This window comes from Bufo bufo, chromosome 11, assembly GCF_905171765.1.
Source record: "Bufo bufo chromosome 11, aBufBuf1.1, whole genome shotgun sequence".
NCBI classification, from domain to species: Eukaryota; Metazoa; Chordata; class Amphibia; order Anura; family Bufonidae; genus Bufo; species Bufo bufo.
The window spans coordinates 22,242,809-22,265,102 of NC_053399.1; the positions used below are offsets into that span (position 1 = coordinate 22,242,809).

Genomic DNA, 22,294 nt, shown 5'->3' on the forward strand with positions numbered 1-22,294 from the left:
CAAAGCATTTGTGAAGCCACAACACGCACAACCTTGAGGCGGATGGGCTACAACAGCAGAAGACCCCACCGGGTACCACTCATCTCCACTACAAATAGGAAAAAGAGGCTACAATTGGCACGAGCTCACCAAAATTGGACTGTTGAAGACTGGAAAAATGTTGCCTGGTCTGATGAGTCTCGATTTCTGTTGAGACATTCAAATGGTAGAGTCCGAATTTGGCGTAAACAGAATGAGAACATGTATCCATCCTCTGATGGCTACTTCCAGCAGGATAATGCACCATGTCACAAAGCTCGGATCATTTCACATTGGTTTCTTGAACATGACAATGAGTTCACTGGACTAAAATGGCCCCACAGTCACCAGATCTCAACCCAATAGAGCATCTTTGGGATGTGGTGGAACGGGAGCTTCGTGCCCTGGATGTGCATCCCTCAAATCTCCATCAACTGCAAGATGCTATCCTATCAATATGGGCCAACATTTCTAAAGAATGCTATCAGCACCTTGTGGAATCAATGCCACGTAGAATTAAGGCAGTTCTGAAGGCAAAAGGGGGTCCAACACCGTATAAGTATGGGGGCACTAATAATTCTTTAGGTGAGTGTATATATATATATATATATATATATATATATATATATATATATATATATATATACATACACACACACACGCATACATACTGTATATATAATTTTTGATTTATTTTTTTGCCCATGCCAGGGAGATGCCAGGTGATAAAGACAAGCCGAATGGGGAAAATAGAAAAAACAATCCTAATAATAAAAATAAACAAGAAAATAAACAAGAAAAAAGGAAGTTGACATTTTTCAATAAACCCATACATCTACCGAAAGGTAGTGTAACAGGATTATTATCATTATATTACTGGTAGGGATGAGCGAATCGACTTCAGATGAAACATCCGAAGTCCATTTGCATAATACTTCGTTTGAATACTGTACGGAGCGAGTGCTCCGTACAGTATTAGAATGTATTGGCTCCTATGAGCCAAAGTTATTACTTCGTGAAGTCTTGAACCCGAGTTCGGGAAATGTTTTTTTTTTTACAGTAGAAATACTAGTGATAACTTCGTCTCATAGGAGCCAATACATTCTAATACTGTACGGAGCGCTCAGTATTTAAACAAAGTATTATGCGAATCGACTTCGGATGTTTCATCCGAAGTCGATTTGCTCATTCCTAATTACTGGTAATACTTCTCTTTTTTTAACAGACACGGAGATGAAAAATTTGCATAAAAAAGAGAAATCATCTGATAATGCGTCGCAGCCGTTGCTCCCTGATATGGATACATCAGACCGCACTGGTAAGTCTTCACCCCAGTTACAGGCTGCTTTGATACATACGTTTTTGCTGCCATTTTTCTGCACTGTTGTGTTTTTAGCAGCGGTTTTTGCACTTTTTTTTTTGCCAAATCCAGATTTTAGCTTAAGGTCTCCAAAACTTAGAAACCCAGGACATACAAGTGTGTGTTGTTTTTTTTTTTTTGTTCCTGCTGTTTTTGTTCATTAGGTGCCTTTTTTCTCTTTCTTGCTCTTTAAAAAAAAAGCAGCATGCTGCAGCTTTTGGAGTTTTTTTTCCTATGCATTTTTACATTGACCTCCTAGTAAGGAAAAAGGTCATTAAGAAAATTGGGAAACACCAGGAAAAATGCCCAAAAAAAGGCAGTCATTCTGGTGTTTTTTAGTGCACAATTCACGTATAAGGATCTGGGGTACTTAGGGCCCACCTTAGGGCTCCTGCACAATAACATATTTTTTTTCCATGTCTGTACCGTTCACTTCACTTCAATGGGGCCACAAAAAAACGACTCTGTGTGCATTCCGTGTCTGTATGTCCGCATGGCCATTCTGCAAAATGATAGAACATGTCCTATTATTGTCGGCATTACAGACAAGGATCGGACTCTGTTCTATTAGAGGGCGTCTGTTCTGTTCCGCATAATGTGGAATGCACACACCCGGTATCCATGTTTTGCAGATCCGCAATTTGCAGACTGCAAAACATCCAACGGTCGTGTTCATGAGCCCTTAATGTGATAACAGAAATATTAAAGATGAAGTATGATGGCCGACATTCACAGCAAAATGCACAAACATACATGTGGCAGAATTTACACATACACTCACCTAAAGAATTATTAGTGCCCCCATACTAATACGGTGTTGGACCCCCTTTTGCCTTCAGAACTGCCTTAATTCTACGTGGCATTGATTCCACAAGGTGCTGATAGCATTCTTTAGAAATGTTGGCCCATATTGATAGGATAGCATCTTGCAGTTGATGGAGATTTGAGGGATGCACATCCAGGGCACGAAGCTCCCGTTCCACCACATCCCAAAGATGCTCTATTGGGTTGAGATCTGGTGACTGTGGGGCCATTTTAGTACAGTGAACTCATTGTCATGTTCAAGAAACCAATGTGAAATGATTGGAGCTTTGTGACATGGTGCATTATCCTGCTGGAAGTAGCCGTCAGAGGATGGATACAGGTTCTCATTCTATTTTTGCCAAATTCGGACTCTACCATTTGAATGTCTCAACAGAAATCGAGACTCATCAGACCAGGCAACATTTTTCCAGTCTTTAACAGTCCAATTTTGGTGAGCTCGTGCAAATTGTAGCCTCTTTTTCCTATTTGTAGTGGAGATGAGTGGTACCCGGTGGGGTCTTCTGCTGTTGTAGCCCATCCGCCTCAAGGTTGTGCGTGTTGTGGCTTCACAAATGCTTTGCTGCATACCTCGGTTGTAACGAGTGGTTATTTCAGTCAACGTTGCTCTTCTATCAGCTTGAATCAGTCGGCCCATTCTCCTCTGACCTCTAGCATCCACAAGGCATTTTTGCCCACAGGACTGCCGCATACTGGATGTTTTTCCCTTTTCACACCATTCTTTGTAAACCCTAGAAATGGTTGTGCGTGAAAATCCCAGTAACTGAGCAGATTGTGAAATACTCAGACCGGCCCGTCTGGCACCAACAACCATGCCACGCTCAAAATTGCTTAAATCACCTTTCTTTCCCATTCTGACATTCAGTTTGGAGTTCAGGAGATTGTCTTGACCAGGAGCACCCCCCTAAATGCATTGAAGCAACTGCCATGTGATTGGTTGACTAGATAATCGCATTAATGAGAAATAGATCAGGTGTTCCTAATAATTCTTTAGGTGAGTGTATGTGGATATCCTGCACTTAAGTCAGTCAGAAACAAGACACATGCACTGCACACATGGGCGTCCGCAGACATTTTTCCAGGGGGGGGGGCATAATTTTATTGACATCCATGCTCTGCTTGTTTCTGTGAATGTAATTAAGGGCAGGGGCATATTCATTATCACAAAGTATAATAACGCATGAGCTGTGCAGTGGCGGATCCAGAGCCTGGTCTCGGGAGGGGCACTTCCAGATTATTTTCTGTCCACCGCCACAAAACAATGGTGCTTATAGAACAGACTACACAGTGTAGCGGTATACTGTATATTGTGTGGCACAGTGTAGAGGTATACCGTATATTATGTGGCACAGTGAAGAGGTATACTGTATATTGTGTGGCACAGTGTAGAGGTATACTGTATATTGTGTGGCACAGTGTAGTGGTATACTGTATATTGTGTGGCACAGTGTAGAGGTATACTGTACATTGTGTGGCACAGTGTAGAGGTATACTGTACATTGTGTGGCACAGTGTAGTGGTATACTGTATATTGTGTGGCACAGTGTAGCGGTATACTGTATATTGTGTGGCACAGTGTAGCGGTATACTGTACATTGTGGGGCACAGTGTAGCGGTATACTGTATATTGTGTGGCACAGTATAGAGGTATACTGTATATTGTGTGGCACAGTGTAGCGGTATACTGTATATTGTGTGGCACAGTGTAGCGGTATACTGTATATTGTGTGGCACAGGTAGCAGTATACTGTATATTGTGTTGCACAGTGTAGCGGTATACTGTATATTGTGTGGCACAGTGTAGCGGTATACTGTATATTGTGTGGCACAGTGTAGAGGTATACTGTATATTGTGTGGCACAGTGTAGAGGTATACTGTATACTGTGTGGCACGGTGTATACTATATGTCTATAACATAAACATATTTCACATGAAAACTTAGAATTACTTGGCTTGGCCCTTAGGGATCTCGGACGCCATTTAAACACTTTGGCCGGGGGCTCGGCGGAGCTGATGTTGTGTTTTATCCTAATGAGAAAGATTTCATAATAAGGATTTGGAGAAAGGGCAGAGGAATAGCAGAGAGGAGAGAGGCTGGTGCTGCTACTAGGGGGTCATACCATGGGGGAGTAATAAAGCCCACCATAGTGCCCCCCCAGTAGAAATAATTATCCTTCTAATGTGACAGTGCAAAACATACCCCCTTGTAATGCCCTAGGTGAGCTAATGTCCCCATAGTGCCCCCATAATGTGCCAGTATAAAATACCTCTATATAATGCCCCCAGTAAATGTCTCCATAGTGCTCCTCTCCCCCCTTCCTTCTAGTGCCCCCCATAATGTACCAGTATAAAATGCCCCAGTAGATGCCCTCAGTGTCCCCCATAATTTGCAAGTATAAAATACCCCTTCTTAGTGCCCCCCGCAGATGACCCCATAGTACTCCTCTCCCCACTTCCTTATAGTACCCACCATAATGTGTCCCAGTATAAAATTCTACTGTACAGAGCCCCCCATATAAAACACCCCTTCTTTGTGGCCTCAGTAGATGCCCCTATAGTGCCCCCAAACTTTCATATATCTTGGACACCAATTTCTTTCCTGTTGTTAATTTAGAAATATTGGCTGGTGGGGGGGGGGGGGGGGGGTTCCCCTGCCTAACGACACTCGTAGAGCTTGTTTCAGTTGTAAATAGAAGAGACTCAAGTCCCTATTCCCAAACCCGCCTTCATTTTTAAGATCTGAATATGTGACTATATCTCCCTCCTTCCATACCTGTCCCAGTCTGAAAATTCCGTATTTCCACCAGATTTTCTGTTCAATTGACTTCAGTTCTGTGAGAAGTAGGTCATCCCTCAGTAAGGGGTCTGTGTGTAGTCTAGTCTGGGGCCACAGTTCTCTTGCTTCTTTATAGATTTTAGTCCATAGCCCAAATAGCGGTATTTTACTAATTTGATGCTGTGACGAAATGTCAGCTTCCACCACTTGAAAAATACTGCATTTATCCAGTTTTTTATTAATACCTGCTATCATGTTCTTATATCTTTGTGACTTACTCCATATTATCATATCGTATAGTTCCATATCCGGGGCCGATAATCCACCCTCCTTCTCCCGGGTCTGCAATATTTGTGCTCTTATTCGTGGTTTTTTTGCCACGCCATATTAAATCCGCCAGTAAGGATGTTATTTTTTAAAAAAGCTTTTTAGGAATTATTACCGGCGCATTCCATAAGATATAATTCATGGAGGGTAGAATACACATTTTCACTAGTGAAATTCAACCTGCCATTGAAACATATAGTTTTTTTCCATACTTCTACTTTCTTCCTAATTTCTTGTATTTTAGGTATTACATTTAACTGGACGTTATTTGAATCCCTAGATATTTTACGGGTTTGTCTATTCTCTTCATTTACAATTGGCTCGGTATTAACCCATTCAGGGGATCAATCGGGATGCATGCCGACTTAGACCAATTTATATTGAGTCGCTGCAGGTCATAACCTTTAACAAAGCCCAAGCAAAGTTGCTAGAGGAGCAACGTGAGCAAAGGGCACAAACGGAGGATCATAACTGAAACAGAGGCATTAGGGTCACCTGAGGCAGGGTAATAGTGGGGATCCTGGAGCAGGGGTAACTGGAGAAGAGGCAATAGTAGCGGTGCATTTAGAGTGGGGTCATCTAGAGCTGGGGCATATATGGGGGTGCACCTAAATCAGAGGCTTTAGAGTCACCTGAGGCAGGGTAATAGTGGTGATCATGAGGCAGCAGTATTAGAGGGGCAACTGGAGAAGAGGTAATATTAGGGGTGCATTTAGAGTGGGGGCATTGGGGGGCATCTGGAGCGGTGGTACTAATGGGTGCACCTAAAGCAGAGGCATTGGGGCCCTAGGGCAGAGTCCCCCCAATGCCATTCTGAACTGTGCAGAGAGCATCACACATACACAGATCTGTGTCTACTATAAATAAATCCCCTATTTCCCCCTTACAGTCACCTACAGCTCACTACTGTCACACATCTGAGAAATCAGCCCAGCACCGCAGAGGAGTCCTTCTCTCCAGCAGGGAGGGCAGGAGGATGGCCAGACATGTTCTCTCCTCCTTCACTGCCAGCAGCAGAGAAGCTTAGAAGATACTGCAGGGCCTCCTGTACAATTTACACCAGTAGGAGGCTGCATCACTGTGCGATACTGCCACCTAGTGGCTAAAATAATTATCTCTCCTGAGAAACAAGATAAATAATTACTCCTCCGTCTCATCTCCGGGCACAGGAGACTGGGGGCCTACCAAGGAGGGGTTATCCAATAGTAGAAATTCGCCACCCCTTCCCTTTCGCAACAATGCCTGGGCCCCACCTATAGACAATACTTACCCAGTCCCCGCCACCCATGTCCCTTCACGGCTTCACTGCTATGGTACGAAGTGTTGCATTATTACAGCTTCCACCCAGCTTTCCCAGAGCCCAAAAAAGCAAATTTGAATAGTTATGCAGTGGTACCGCAACGCTTGTGTACAGAGGAATAGCTAAGTACATTTGACATTCCGGAATGTGGGAAAGCTGGGTGACGAACCCCATGGCCAGAAACAGGACGTATTATTGACATATCCACTGCAGTTTACATTTTTCCGGTCGACAAGATATTTAAAGGGTGTGTCCACCTTTTAGGCACCATTTTACCCTAAGTTCTCACCTGAGCGTTTTACAGCGCGTACGATCGCGCTGTAAAACGCCCGACGCTCAAACAAGTACTTGAGCGTTTTTTTGGGCGTTTGTCGCGCGTTCCCGTACATAGACTTTCGGGAACGCGCAACAATGGGCGTTCGCTTGTCTCTGTATGCGCGCTTGTAAACGCCCATACAATCGCGCATACAGAGCGCTCCTTTCAGAACGCTCAGGTGTGAACCCGGGGTTAGAGTTCATATGTAGAATTAATCTGAGTCAATTACGTGGTGCTTTACGTTACGCTGCAGGGCTCATGTACCTCTGCGGCAGCCTCTGTATAGAATGGAAAGGGCTCATTCACACGGCCATAGATGTTTTTTGCATCGCGCATTTTGCAGAACAGAACGTCCGGGCCATAATAGAACAGTTCTATGCTTGTCCATAATGAGGACAAGAATAGGACATGTACTATATTTTTGCGGATGGCACAGAACGGACATACAGATGCGGACAGCATACAGTGTACTGTCCGCATCTTTTGTGGCCCCATTGAAGTAAATGGGTCCACACCCGAACTAGAAAAAATTTGGACCAGATGTGGACCAAAAATAAGTGACACCTGTGCAGCAGAGGAGGTGCACAATAGCAGCAGGGGTGCACCTAGCCTTTCTGCTGCCTGAGGCAAAAACTGAAATGGTGCCCCAACCCCACATTGCCAATTTCTTAACCTAACCCCTTCCCTCCAGTCCTACTGTTAGGCCTCATGCACAAGACCGTTTAGTTTTTTGCGGTCCGCAAATTGCAGATCCGCAAAACACGGAAGCCGCCTGTGTGTCTTTCGCAATTTGCAAAACGGAACAGGCGGCCCATTGTAGAAATGCCTATTCTTGTCCACAAAATGGACAAGAATAGGACATGTTATATTTTTTTTGCGGGGCCACGGAACAGAGCAACGGAGCGCTGTCCGCATCTTTTGCGGCCCCATTGATGTAAATAGGTCCGCACCTGAGCCGCAAAAACTACAGCTCGGATGCGGACCAGAACAACGGTCGTGTGCATGAGGCCTTAAAGACATACTTGGAAAACATTACATACAGCGCTACAGAACATACATGGTAATACAGCGCCACATACTGTGCCAACTGTGCTTCCCAATACTATACTGGAGAAACCGATAATCCCAATCTCTTCACCTCGCCTCATTGGTGGTGCACCCCTCCCTGAATAGCAGTAATTGACTTTAAAAATCAAAGGGGTTTTCCGAGACTTTTATACTGATGACCTATGCGGAGGATAATGGGGGATCCAACACCCGGGACCCCTGCCGATCAGCTGTTTGAGAAGGCACTGGCAGTAGCGCCGCAGGCTTCTTGGAGCTTTTCCTAGGCCATATGATGTCATCTTCATCGGTCACGTCGCCTAGGCACAGCTCAGCCCCATAGAGGTGAATGCGGCTGAGCGCGATACCAGGCATAGCCACTATACAATGTATGGCGCTGTGCTTGGTGAGCTGAGAGAAGCCCCAGCACTACTGCTATCCCCGGTGCCTTCTCACACAGCTGATTGGCGGGGGTCCCTGTTATTCCTCTGGATAGGTCATTAGTAGGGATGAGCAAATCGATGAATCGATGAAACATCCAAAGTCAATTCGCATAATACTTTGTTTGAATACTGTACGGCGCGAGCGCTTAGAATGTATTGGCTCCTAAGACTTCGCATAATAACTTCATAAATTAATTTCCTACTGTAAAAAAAAAAAAACATTTCCCGAACTCGGGTTTGGTTCCAAGTGGTACCTTATCCTAGCGATATGCCCCCATTGCCTGTCATGAGACAACCCCTTTAAGGCCCTATTACACTAGCAGATAATCGCTAAGATGATCACTAATGAGCGTTTGTATGAGCGCTCGTTAGCGATGATCTGGCAGTGTAATACTGCCGCCGATTACCCAATGAACGAGCAAACGCTCATTCATTCATCGGGTAATCGGAGCCTTTCAACATGTTTAAAAATAATCAATCATTTTGGCAGCATCTATTACATCTGGAGGTGTAACAGGACCTGCAAACAAGTGCTTATGACCTTTTAGCAATTTAGAGATAGGAGTTATTCGATAAGGGCACAAAGTGAAAGTAAACCGTACCATTCACACTACACAAACAGTTAACGCTTTGTGACAGAACGGCACAATATTTTTTAATAAAGATCAATTGGAAAAATTATTTTTAGCCCAAAATAAGTAAGATGCAATCATTTTAAAAAAATTGCTCCCAAAAGGTGTTCATAGCCTTTAAGAATGGCACAGACACTCAAATTGCACTAAAATACAAGATAACAAATTCCAGTTCTGATATTTTTTCTCAGTTATTGACGAATACCACAAGCAGAAAACTTTTTGGGAGAAAACCAAAGAATTGATCGTCACGACGCAGGAGGTCTACAGTGGTGGCTCCAGAGACAACGAGAGGAAAGGGGAGGTCGAGTCACTTTACATGGAGGAAAGAGTTGTCAGGGTGATTAAAGATTCACTTTCCAGTAAGGATGGAAATCGCCTTAAGGAGGCTATAGCGGCCATAGTGGAACAAGAACACGAAGATCGAAGACACCAATGTGGGTCATGGAAAATCAGATGGAAAGAGTGCGTTGCGTCGTCGGTCACTGAACAGATTAACAGGTTGCCCAAATTTTCACAGGAGGCTCCAGGCTGCTCTTTGTCCCAAGTATTAGTCACTCTGGGAAAGACGATAAAGAGCGGTCTAACCCATGTCATCGAAAACCTGAAACCTCATTACCCAGAGGACTTTGACGTAGCAACTACATACGCTCTACAGTATCACCAGCATCTCCAGTCTGAACTAAGCCTGATTACGGAGTATGAGCTGTACATTAATGACATCCACGTCCTGCTGAGCTTCACCCATAGCATCTATCCTAGGTAAGTTCCCAATACTTCTCACAATGGACCAAGGAGAAGGAGGCAAACATCTCAGAGTTGGTTATTTCTTGAAATCAGGAACCCAACCAACGTAATCGCCTTAGCTATGGGTGGTGCAAAGGTAGCAGTTGCACCCCGGCACCATGTCCTGAGAGCTTCCAGAGACACCACTTCAAGGCGCTCTCTAGAACTCTCAAAGAGCCAGTCAAACGAGATGTCTCATGAAGACACCCTTTGTATACTTACCAACATGCTAGACGGTAAATTGAGGGCATGTAGGCCCTGCCCCAAAATGCAACTTGGACCACCCACTTTTTCAGCCCAGAACAGCCCAAATTTTCAGGGTCTGTCTCTGAAAATTAAAGGAAATGTGGCACCAAAAATTTTATTCGCCAGTTAAAATGAGATAGTGACACATTTTTTTTTTTCTAATCTGTCTATATTTTCTGATTACAGAATTTTTTTTCATTCTATTTCGTGGACATGGTTATGGGGGCAGCCATCTTGCATGAGATGTTCTGAACAGCATTTACACAGCATTAAAATAATTGCTTTACGGCAGCCCCATAGTCCATAGACACAATGGTCAGGAGGGGACCTCACTGACTTCAATGGGAGAGTCTTCTAGGCATGGTCTGTGACCTGTGCAGAGGTCATTGTACCAGGAAAGAATAGATAAGATGTGACAATCACCTAATATGAAGGGTGAATCCTGTCTTATCTGTCATTCTAATCCTGCCTGTAATGATATCACCTCTGTGTGTAGATAAGCAGATAACTGCAGTAAAGAGATCGGTAAAGACCAAGAAGTGGCGCCGATTATTAGGCTTAGAGGTCAGTGGGAAAACAGGATTGCAAGATTTTTTTTTTAAATATGTGAAATACATGGAAAATTAAAAAAAAAATCTTAAAAAATATGTTAAACATAAAGTGATTGAAACAGCAGGTAATTTTCTGATGACACATTCCCATTCAGGACTGTTGGCAACGATGCCCTTGCTGAAACATCCTGATGCAGTATACAGGTGTCACAAACGGGGGTTGCCCCTATATGACAAAGTGGAAGGACTTTCCATTACACAATGATTAAAGCTGACAATAATAATAAAATTAAAAAAAACAAGAAAAACTAAATGCAATAAAAAAAGAAAAAAGAAAAACAACAACAAGACAACCCCTTTCCATATCAGGCCCTCTGATCAGAAGCCTCCCCTTTTATTTCTGCAGGGATAACCCATGGAGCTCCCCCCCATGGGACCAGACCCGTCCACCAGAAACCTCCCTTGAATAACTCCCTCTTGCACATGAACGTATTTTCATTCAGTTTCCGTTCCGTTTTTTTTGCGGACCGTATACGGAACCGTTCATTTCAATGGGTCCGCAAAAAAAACGGAAGGTACCCCGTGCGCATTCCGTTTCCGTATTTCCGTGCCACTAAAAAAATAGAACATGTTCTGTTATTGTCCGCATTATGGACAAGGATAGTCCTGTTCTATTAGGGGCCGGCTGTTCCGTTCCGCAAAATACGGAATGCACACGGACGTCATCCGTATTTTTTGCAGATCCGTTTTTTGCGGACTGCAAAATACATACGGTCGCGTGAAAGAGGCCTAACACTGTGCAGCGTCATGGAGGTCGTTCATGGTCGTTCCATCAGCATCCATGTTGGGAGCAGTGCACCATACAGAGAGTGGAGCAGTGTATGAAATAAGAGGGGGAGGACTTCTGAAAGGAGGACATCGGGGGCTGATCTCATAATATTTTAGCAAGCGCCTAAATGACTTTACAATGGTCAACCCTTTTAATGTGCATCATCAGCAGACTACATACGTGACACGGTCTGAGGCATTTTGGGTTGTCCTACTCCTGTTCGTATTGGCCGATGCAATGCTTTGGGTGGTCATTAAGGCGATAGCATGTGGTGATCAAACCCTAATATCAGTCATGGCTTTTTCCCAGCAGCATCCTGAGAGATCCAGTTCTGATCAATCACATAAATGTCCCTCAACTGGAGGAACTTCTACCTTCAGAAAAGGTCTGCCATCTTGAAAAGATGTATATACTTGATCAAAAGGTGAGTTCATCATTTCATGTACTGCACATTATTCTTTTCCGTACAGAGTATAGTATAAACTTCGTTTAAGAACTAAAGGGGTTTGCAGAATTTCATTGTAGAAATGATGGGTCCTCTGTTCAGGATCCTCATCTCTTTGGTAGAGCGCTGTGGAGGACAACCCTGTCCTGTATTACACAAACAGCCCATTGATTTGAATGGACATAATGTAATACTTTATTTCCCCTGTGGTGGCAGTGCAGGGAAATTCAACATTTATTGCCAGGTTTTCACTGATTTCAGCTGATCGCTGGAGATCCCAGTAGGGTAAAGAGGTTTTCTATGACTGTAATATTAATGATCTATGCTTAAAAATGTCATTGGTATCAGATCGGTGAGGGTCCGATTCCTGGCACCCCCAACAATCCTCTGCTTTAATGGGTTGCTGTACACCAAGACAGCAAAAATAGCACTACGCCTGTCCACAGGTTGTGTGTGGTATTACTGCTCAGCTCCACTGACTTCAATTATTTGCAAAGGGACTACTTGAGAACTGGATGACCAACACTTTAAGAATGGAAGAGGACCAGTGGAAGGAGGAACGTCCACCAGAGATGTTGGGATCCGTTTTTCATTCTAGCTTATCTGAGGATATCCTTAAGGTAAAAAAAAAAGAAAATTAAATCTTATTTCTAGCAGAGCCAAAACTAGGGGTATAACAATACGACGTGCAGAGGTTGTAGCCACACATGGGGCCCAAAAGTCCATCTAATTCCATACCAGGAGACCAGTATTATAAATGATGTGTGATTGTTCGGGGCCTATTACAGATTCAAGCTACGCCCAGCCCCCACATGTACGACCATAGTAGTGAGCCCATCAAGGTGCCACGTGTCCCTGTAGAACTCACTTCTCACTTTACATTAGCAATACACCGACATTGTTTTTAGGGCCTTCAGACGCAATTTTGCTCTAGTTCTTTTTGTTCACTGAAAAAATTAAATTAAATAAAACATAGAAACTGCACGCAATGTTTCCCTTACTGCATGCTGTTTTTATGGCTTTTTTTTTATGTGAACTGCGTTTTTCAAAATTTCAGGAAAAAAATAACCCAAAACACCAGATACCACCTAATAAACAAAAACGCTAGTAGCAAAAACATGCTTGTGTGTCCTGTATTTTAGATTTCCCATAGATCTTCAGCTAACATCTGGAGCTGGTGCAAAAAAAAAAAAGACCATTAAACCAGAAAAAATGTAAAAAAAATGCCACTAAAAATTTGTGAACTCTCCCCAACAGATTTATGACAGCGGAATGAATGCAGCTAAAGGAATATCAGATGATTTTGCAAACAAGGTGACACCGATCCTGGCAACTGAATTCCTTGAATTCCTCCAAAGGTAAAATTGAGAGCTCTACCGTAATGGTACTGTCTGACCAACCACAAGTATATTAACATGGTTGTCCAGGATTTTACTATTGGCGACTTGTCCTCAGGATAAGCCATCATTAAAGGGAGTCTGTCACCAGCATTTCACTTTTTTAACCCTTCCCACAGCTCCCTAGCATGCTTACAGTTAATAAAAACGTTACCTCTGGCATCAATCCTGGACTTATAGAACCCTCAAAAATGATCTTTATAAGATATGCAAATGAGGGCTCGCAAGTGCCCAGGGGCGGCGTTACTCTCTTAGGTGCCCTGCTTGCTCAGTCTTCTCATTGCGTCCCCCCACCCCTTCCTACCCTCCGCCCGCCCGTCCTTTCCCTCTGACCACCTTTGTACTAACTTGTTATGCTGCCGATATCCCGTGCCGGCGCACTCATTCCTTTGGCCGGCGCATGCGCACTGAGATGCCCATTCCTTGTATGGCATCACAGTAACTATTGCGCATGCGCCGGCTAACGACGCGAAAATCGGCGAAATGTTTGATAACATGCTATTATTGCAGAAATACTCTTATCATCCGCTGATACGTTGTAACTTTTATATTTAGCTATAAAATTTCAATTGGCAATCATTGTGAAAAGAACAAATCAAAGCTGCATTTTATGGACATCATCATTGCCAACCTCAACTGCTGCGACCATTTCAGGTGAGAATGCTAACAAAACAGTTTTGTGTATAGCACTAGGTGTTGTCAGACTGCGGGTCCTCCTAAAGGCCCCTTTACACTGCCCCATTATAGTGTACAAATGTGCATGTTAATCGGCCTGTTTAAAGGTGCCACCGTTCATCTGGTGAAGCTGTTGTTCAGGCAGACACCTAAATGACCGTTTGCTGGCAGCTGATCGTACCATCTATACACGCCCTGCTATCTATAAACAATGACTCTGTATGGGAACAAGCGATGGCATTAGTGATCACTCCTCCCTATACAGTGGAGGGGATCTCTGTATGTAAATGCAGCAATCTCCTTCACCGACAAGCAGGCGATTGTTGGGAAGGAAGCTTTCCTTCAGGACAATTACCTTCTCCATTGAGCAATGTGAAGGGGCCTTAAGTCATACTGACTGGGGGCTGCTGCTGAGTAGATGAAGTTTTCAGGGTTGTAGCTATAGAGGGCGCTCCATCACATAAGACGACACCAGTATTATAAGCCCCTCTAGGACGGTCAGTTCATATAGTTTGTCATCCCAGGGTCTTTATTGAACGTGCAAGTGCTGGAGAAGACATAAAGCAGAAAATCTATATGATCCTTGGTGAGATTGAAGATCAAGGTTTCAGCGTTCTCCTGAAGGATTTGTTTCAAAACATGCAAGTAAGTATCAGACACATTACTCGAGGTCAGACACATTACTCTGAGTACTCTTCACCTCATTGCCCATATTATATTTGAGGCTGCATCTCAAAAACCAAAATGGCAGCTTCTCCTGGAGTTGGTTTACACAAACACAATTACCACTCCAAGGTTCGCTTTCTCCAAGACCCGCGGGTTGTCCACTGTTGGGGTGTCTGTGGAGCCCTTTGCATTTTTTTACATCACCCCTTACATAAGGTGAATTGATGATGGACCCTACCTTCCCAGTGCTTCTGTAGTGCCCTGGAGCAGGGGTACTTTGGACTATGGATGTTTGTGGCTATTTGCCCCTATGGCTATTATGCAAAGCCATCAACGCCCTACTTTATTGCACTTTGAAGGGTTAACTTGCACTGTAATTTATGCTGTTGTGTGCACTTATACTGTTTTATATTGTGGAACTGCATTTTACATGTTTATTGTAATATATCCTGTTCATCTGCACTGCACGGTGGAAAGGTTTTATGCACAGCCAGCTAATACTGAGAAACTTTATGACTTGCAACCTATGCAAAGTTTTGGAGGGGAAAACCAGACACCCTGACTTTATGAGTCTCTGGTTCAGCTTTATTGTTTATGTCTGAAGACTTGTTTATGTCTGGAAAAACTGCTCAGTCATTCCCAGGGACTTGCTTTGAAACTCCATACAAGTCTATGACAGACTGTCACGGTAGGTAGGTGAGCAGGGAAATAACCAAACACAGGGAAAACCAACAGAACAAATGACTAGGCCCAAAAGCTAGGGAGAAAAGGGTCACCTCCTAGTGATCCCTAAGGCTTTCCCTGAACTGCTGTGCACATGTGCATACCCTAATGGTGGATATGCACATGCCCTCGTGCCTAAGTCTATACACCCTGGGAAAACCCTGAGCAGTAGGGAAAAGGGGAGAGGCGACCTGCTTCTTTAAACAGGAGGAAACAAGCGTCTCCCTAGAAGCCTAGACAAAACACACAAAGGGAAGAAACAGAGAGGACTTATCTTGAGCTGAGCAGAGCTGGAGCAGACGATCCACAACACATCCAAAGCTCACAGGAATGAACTATAACCCGCACAGGCCACTAAGGGAAGGAGGGATAAATAGCCTCACTAACAATGAAGTGCACCTGAGGGAAGGTGGATCCAGCCTAAATCCAAATCAAAACAAACCAAGAAGTCAGACATGTGCAGCCAGTCTGACAGATCTCCGCACATTCACAGGGCAAGGCGTGACAGTACCCCCCCCGCTTCTACGGGTGACCTCCGTACACCCCGAACCAACCTTATCCGGGTGTGCCCTGTGAAAGGCCCTCACCAGGAGGCTAGCACTGACATCAGCAGCCGGAACCCACATTCTTTCCTCGGGACCGTATCCCTTCCAGTGCACCAGGTACTGGAGGGAACCCTGAAGAACACATGAGTTGAGAATCTTAGAGATTTTAAACTCCAAATTGCCATCCACCAGGACAGGAGGAGGTTGCAATGGAGATGGTTCCACAGGTTCCACATATTTCTTTAATAAAGACCTGTGAAACACATTATGGATCTTCCAGGTCTGCGGAAGATCCAGATGAAACGCCACCGGATTGACAATTGCAGAGATTTTGTAAGGGCCAATAAATCTTGGACCCAATTTCCAAGATGGAACCTTCAGCTTAATGTTTCTAGTGGACAACCACACCGAATCACCCACACACAGGTCCAGACCAGTCATACATCTCCTGTCAGCCATCCGTTTATATCTTTCACCCATCTTTTCCAAATTAACTTGGATCTTCCGCCAGATAGATGACAAGGCAGAAGAGAATCTCTCCTCTTCTGGCATCCCAGAAGATCCAGTCCCAGAAAAAGTACCAAACTGTGGGTGAAAACCATATACGCCAAGAAATGGCAACTTATCAGTGGACTCCTGTCTACGGTTATTCAAGGGAAATTCGGCTACAGACAAGAACGAGGACCAGTCATCCTGGTTCTCGGCAACAAAACACCTCAAATAGGTCTCCAGGTTTTGGTTAGTGCGCTCTGTCTGACCATTCGACTGGGGATGAAAAGCCGAAGAAAAAGACAGTTGAATTCCCAGGCGAGAGCAGAACGCCCTCCAAAACCTGGAAACAAATTGCGTCCCCCTATCAGACACCACATCAGAGGGAATGCCATGTAGTTTCACAATGTTATCGATAAAAACCTGAGCGAGAGTTTTGGCATTGGGCAAGCTAGGCAACGGTACAAAGTGGGCCATCTTACTGAAGCGATCCACTACCACCAAAATGACAGTTTTCCCAGAGGAACACGGTAAATCGGTAATAAAGTCCATGGACAAATGCGTCCAAGGACGAGACGGGATGGATAAAGGAAGAAGGGATCCTGAAGGCAGAGTGTGAGCCACCTTCGCGTGTGCACAGGTCTCACAAGCTGTCACATAACCCTCCACACCCTTGCGCAACCCTGGCCACCAGAATCTCTGGGAAATAAGATCTATGGTGGATTTGCTTCCAGGTTGTCCCGCAAGGACCGCATCATGATTTTCCTTGAACACCTTGTATCGCAGTTCAGCAGGAACAAACAACTTGTCTGGAGGACAAGAATCAGGAGCCTTCTCCTGGGCCCTCACCACCTCTATCTCCAACTCGGGGTACAGAGCGGAAACCACCACCTCATCAGCCAAAATTGGAGTGGGAGCCTCAGAATCACTCCCCCTAGGAAAACTACTTGACAACGCATCTGCCTTGACGTTTTTAACCCCAGGGCGAAAGGTGACCACAAAATTGAACCTAGTAAAAAACAGTGACCTTCTAGCCTGTCTAGTATTCAGGCGCTTAGCAGACTGCAAGTAAGCCAAATTCTTGTGGTCAGTATATACCGTAATAGGATGAGTAGCCCCCTCCAACCAATGACTCTATTCCTCAAAGGCCAATTTAATGGCCAGCAACTCTCTATCTCCTACATCATAATTCCCTTCAGCGCCCGAGAGTTGTTTGAAGAAAAAAGCACACGGACGCCATTTGCTAGTGGATGGACCCTGCGACAGAACTGCTCCGACCCCCACTTCTGATGCATCAACCTCCACGATAAACGGTTGAGACACATCAGGTTGCATCAGAATGGGAGCAGACGCAAAACATTTCTTAATAGCAGAAAAGGCCTGTAAAGCCTCATCCGACCAGACAGAAAAGTCTGCGCCTTTTTTAGTCATATCTGTCAAAGGTTTTACAATGGTGGAATAATTCAAGATGAATTTTCTGTAGTAATTGGTAAAACCCAAAAACCGCATCAGAGCTTTCTGATTCTCAGGCTATTCCCATTCCATTACCGCCCCGACCTTTTCGGGGTCCATACGAAAACCAGAGTCTGAAAGCAGGTATCCTAAAAACGGTAGCTCCTGGACAGCAAATACACATTTTTCCAATTTTGCATACAATTTATTCTCCCGAAGGATCGACAACAGCTGTCTCACGTGATCCTGATGGGTCTCCAAATCGGGTGAGTAAATTAGTATATCATCAAGGTAAACAACAATGAACCTTCCCACTAAATGATGGAAAATATCATTCACAAATCGCTGAAAGACCGCTGGCGCATTAGTTAAACCAAAGGGCATGGCAAGATTCTCGAAATAACCTTTGGGTGTATTGAAGGCCGTTTTCCACTCATCTCCTTCCTTAATTCTGATCAGATTATAAGCTCCTCTTAAATCCAACTTGGAGAACACCGTGGCTCCGACAATTTGATCAAATAGATCAGAAATCAAAGGAAGGGGATGCGGATCACGGACCATAATGAGATTCAATTCCCGGAAATCTAAACACTGTCTAAGTGATCCGTCTTTCTTTTTTACGAAAAATAAGTAGTGGCCACAGAGGACTTAGATGGCCTAATATGTCCCTTTGCCAAACTCTCTGCAATATACTTCCGCATAGCTTCTCTTTCGGGTTGGGAAAGGTTGTATTGTCGAGATTTTGGCAGTTTAGCTCCAGGGATGAGATTGACCAGACAATCATATTCTCGATGTGGAGGCAGCTCCTGGGCTCCACCCTCCTAGAATACGTCCGCAAAATCAGAGAGAAACTGAGGTAGGACCATAGTTGACACCCCTGAGATAGAAGCACAAAGACAGTTGTCCGAACAAAATTCACTCCAGCTACTGATTTGTCTTGTTTGCCAGTCAATAGTAGGGTTATGCTTTATCAACCACGGTAAACCCAGAACCATCGGAGCAGGCAAGCCCTTCATAACAAAACAAGAAATGGACTCAACATGTGAATCACCCACCCTTAACTTAATGTCATGAACGATATGAATCAGACTCTTTTGTGAGAGAGGGGAGGAATCAATAGCAAACACTGGTATCTCTTTATCTAAAGTGCTAGTTCTAAAACCAAGATTTTGGAAGAACTGAAAATCAATAAGGTTTACCCCCGCACCACTGTCAACAAATACCTGAATGGGGAGTCTAGCGCCACCATGGCAGGCAGGAGGAAACGGGTATTGCAGGGAGACTGCATATTTGCTTGCTCAGACTCCCCATTCACACTACCAAGAGTCAGGGAAGTCTTTTTTTTCTCTTTATGTGAATACCTCCGTAGTTTTTCATTACTGCTTTGAGGTTTAACAAAAGGACATGCACAAACAAAATGACCTTCTTTTCCACAGAAGTAACATAGCTTTTTCAGCTTCCTAAAATCCCTATCACCTGAGTGAAAGGAAACCTGGCCCAACTGCATAGGCTCCTCTCCTGCCCCAGATTCAAAAGTCATATTACCCCGGGGACTAGGTGGGACAGATCCACCTACAGACGGGACCCCCCGCTCGAGAGGAATCTTATACCTTTCTCTAAGACGTCTATCAAGCCGCACTGCCAAAGACATGGCTGTCTCCAATGAATCGGGATACTCATGAAAAGCAAGGGCATCTTTCAACCTCTCAGATAGGGCCTGACTAAACTGACTCTAGAGTGCAGGATCATTCCACCCAGAGTCAGTTGCCCATCTTCTAAATTCTGCACAATACGACTCCGCAGTACGTTCTCCCTGTAACAAACTGCGCAGCTTAGATTCAGCCATAGAGACGCGGTCTGGGTCATCATAAATCAAGCCCAAGGCTCTAAAAAATTCATCCACCGACCGGAGGGATGGTGAACCGGTCAGAAGAAAAAAGGCCCAGGACTGCGCGTCCCCTTTGAGCAGAGATATAATGATCCACACTCTTTGATTCTTGTCACCAGATGACATCGGCCCCAGACGAAAATACAACCTGCAGAACTCCCTGAACCGTATAAAGTCATCACCACCCCCTGAGAACCTATCAGGGAGAGCGACTTTAGGCTCAAAGCAGACCTGATTTTCTCCAACGGCGCCAGACGCCAGAGAATTCTGACACCGGGCAACAGAACTGCGGAGATCAGCAACCTACAGCGATAATCCCTGCATGCGATCAACCAAGGCATCCATAGCCTCCATTTCGCAAACAGCAGTTTTATGGCGGGTTATAATGTCACGGTAGGTAGGTGAGCAGGGAAATAACCAAACACAGGGAAAACCAACAGAACAAATGACTAGGCCCAAAAGCTAGGGAGAAAAGGGTCACCTCCTAGTGATCCCTAAGGCTTTCCCTAAACTGCTGTGCACATGTGCATACCCTAATGGTGGATATGCACATGCCCTCGTGCCTAAGTCTATACACCCTGGGAAAACCCTGAGCAGTAGGAAAAAGGGGAGAGGCGACCTGCTTCTTCAAACAGGAGGAAGAAAGCGTCTCCCTAGAGGCCTAGACAAAACAGACAAAGGGAAGAAACAGAGAGGACTTATCTTGAGCTGAGCAGAGCTGGAGCAGACGATCCACAACACATCCAAAGCCCACAGGAATGAACTATAACCCGCACAGGCCACTGGGGGAAGGAGGGATAAATAGCCTCACTAACAATGAAACCCAGTGCACCTGAGGGAAGGTGGATCCAGCTCAAATCCAAATTAAAACAAACCAAGAAGTCAGACATGTGCAGCCAGTCTGACAGATCTCCGTACATTCACAGGGCAAGGTGTGACACAAACTAAAACTGTAACATTGTATTTGTTTAGGTTGTGCTTCTCCATCCCACTAGAAGGTTCTAGTTCAGCTAGCAACTGTATATAAGGAGAGCAGTCAGAGCCCTAAGTTGTCTGCGGATAGGGACTAGTGATAGTAGAAGAGACTCTGCCAGTCTGCAGATAGGAACCAGTGCTTAGTAGGACAGACTCTGCCAGACTGACTGAGTGACCAGAAGAAGACGCAGAGATGGGGATACTCTACCACAGACCCTGCGTCACCACCTTTGACTAAGGAACCAGCCAAATGACTGAGCTACAAACTCTGGGCCACCAGAGTCAGGGTACCAGCTGTCAGAGAGAAATGGACAGCTAGCTTAGGCTTTTCCTCAGCATCAAACCTTCTACTACCAGAGAAGAGGCTGGAGAGGTCAGCTCAGTGCCTTGCCTGTATGGTTTTGCACTTGAGTTTCCCATTGGGGTGCACCACACCTTAATATCCCCTTCAGAGAGCTGCTACATGTGGTGACACCTCAACGATGTGCGGGTAACCCAGTGTAGAGTTGGGGCCACCCCAAACCCAACTACTGTACTTGTAGGGTAGAACACCTCCATTACATTGCATGGGATGGAGCATGCCATGACTTTTCCCATTTGGCTCCACACAAACACCGGTGTATCTTGGCCACAATTCCCTCTGCATTTCATTCTGTTGATCCATTTTCATCAGTTTTCCTTCTGCTGGTGTTTTAAAAAATAAATATTTTTACATGTATGACCTCTTTATCGGGTGATGCTACAGTCATCTATAGGAGAGATGATTGACCTCAACCAGCATGCTGAATGCTTTATGGCTAATGACCCCTATATATACTCAATGAAGCAAATATCTTTGTTCAGTCTCATTTCAGAGGGATCAGCCAGACAAAGGGATTGAAGAGTCAAGCAATCATGTCTCAAGTTATTACTACCACCCATGAATATATAGCCTCCGTCACTACACTATCCACTCCTTGTCGCCAGGTGAGAGACAATAAGCGTTGGGCATTTCAGTATATAGAATACCCTGCCTACACAGGATGATTGCCAGCAGTCTGTGTACATGTGAGATGGGGAAACAGCTCTCATTGTTTGAACACTGTGTGGATTAAATTAAATGTTCTAGACTGATATTCTGCTGTTTGGCCACGAGATGCCGCTGTTTCCTAAACACAGCTACAGACTACATATATCTCCATATTCATGAGAGGTGTGGGGTTTTACACAGAGTCTGGAGAGGAGAGAAGTAGAGAGTAGCCATCTTAGAGGGAGGTGAAACTAAGCAACTCTGTGAGAAGAGAATCTGACAGCATCCAGGTGTGAGAGCATTCCTCAGTGACCAGAGCTGCAGCTAAGTGAAGCTGATCGTGTCCAAGACCCTGATCCTGTCCAGAGGAAGGAAGATTGCTGCCAGGAACGCTGATGAGAGGAGAGGAACAAAGCAACATACACTGCGGTACCGCATGCTTGTTGGAGAGACATTCGTTCTGTTCAGAGTCACCAGCGGATGCAAAGCATACTGGTTTTTAAGATCGTGCACGCACCACATTATAGTGTTGGCACCTAGAGACTGAGACCAGGCCTGTGGTTAGTTAGTTAGCGTTTC

The 22,294-nt window shown here is 44.6% G+C and overlaps 1 protein-coding gene across 1 annotated transcript in view; it reads left to right on the forward strand.

Annotated features, from left to right (window-relative positions):
• Positions 1-1,251: 1,251 nt before the first annotated feature.
• The window catches only part of LOC120981435 (tumor necrosis factor alpha-induced protein 2-like), a 28,567-nt gene continuing 7,524 nt past the window's right edge, over positions 1,252-22,294 (forward strand). Inside the window, exons 1-6 of the mRNA XM_040410974.1 lie at positions 1,252-1,336; positions 9,231-9,801; positions 11,761-11,875; positions 13,154-13,254; positions 13,849-13,947; positions 14,493-14,613. Coding sequence (XP_040266908.1) covers positions 1,252-1,336; positions 9,231-9,801; positions 11,761-11,875; positions 13,154-13,254; positions 13,849-13,947; positions 14,493-14,613 — 1,092 coding nt within the window. The remainder of the gene's footprint in view (positions 1,337-9,230; positions 9,802-11,760; positions 11,876-13,153; positions 13,255-13,848; positions 13,948-14,492; positions 14,614-22,294) is intronic.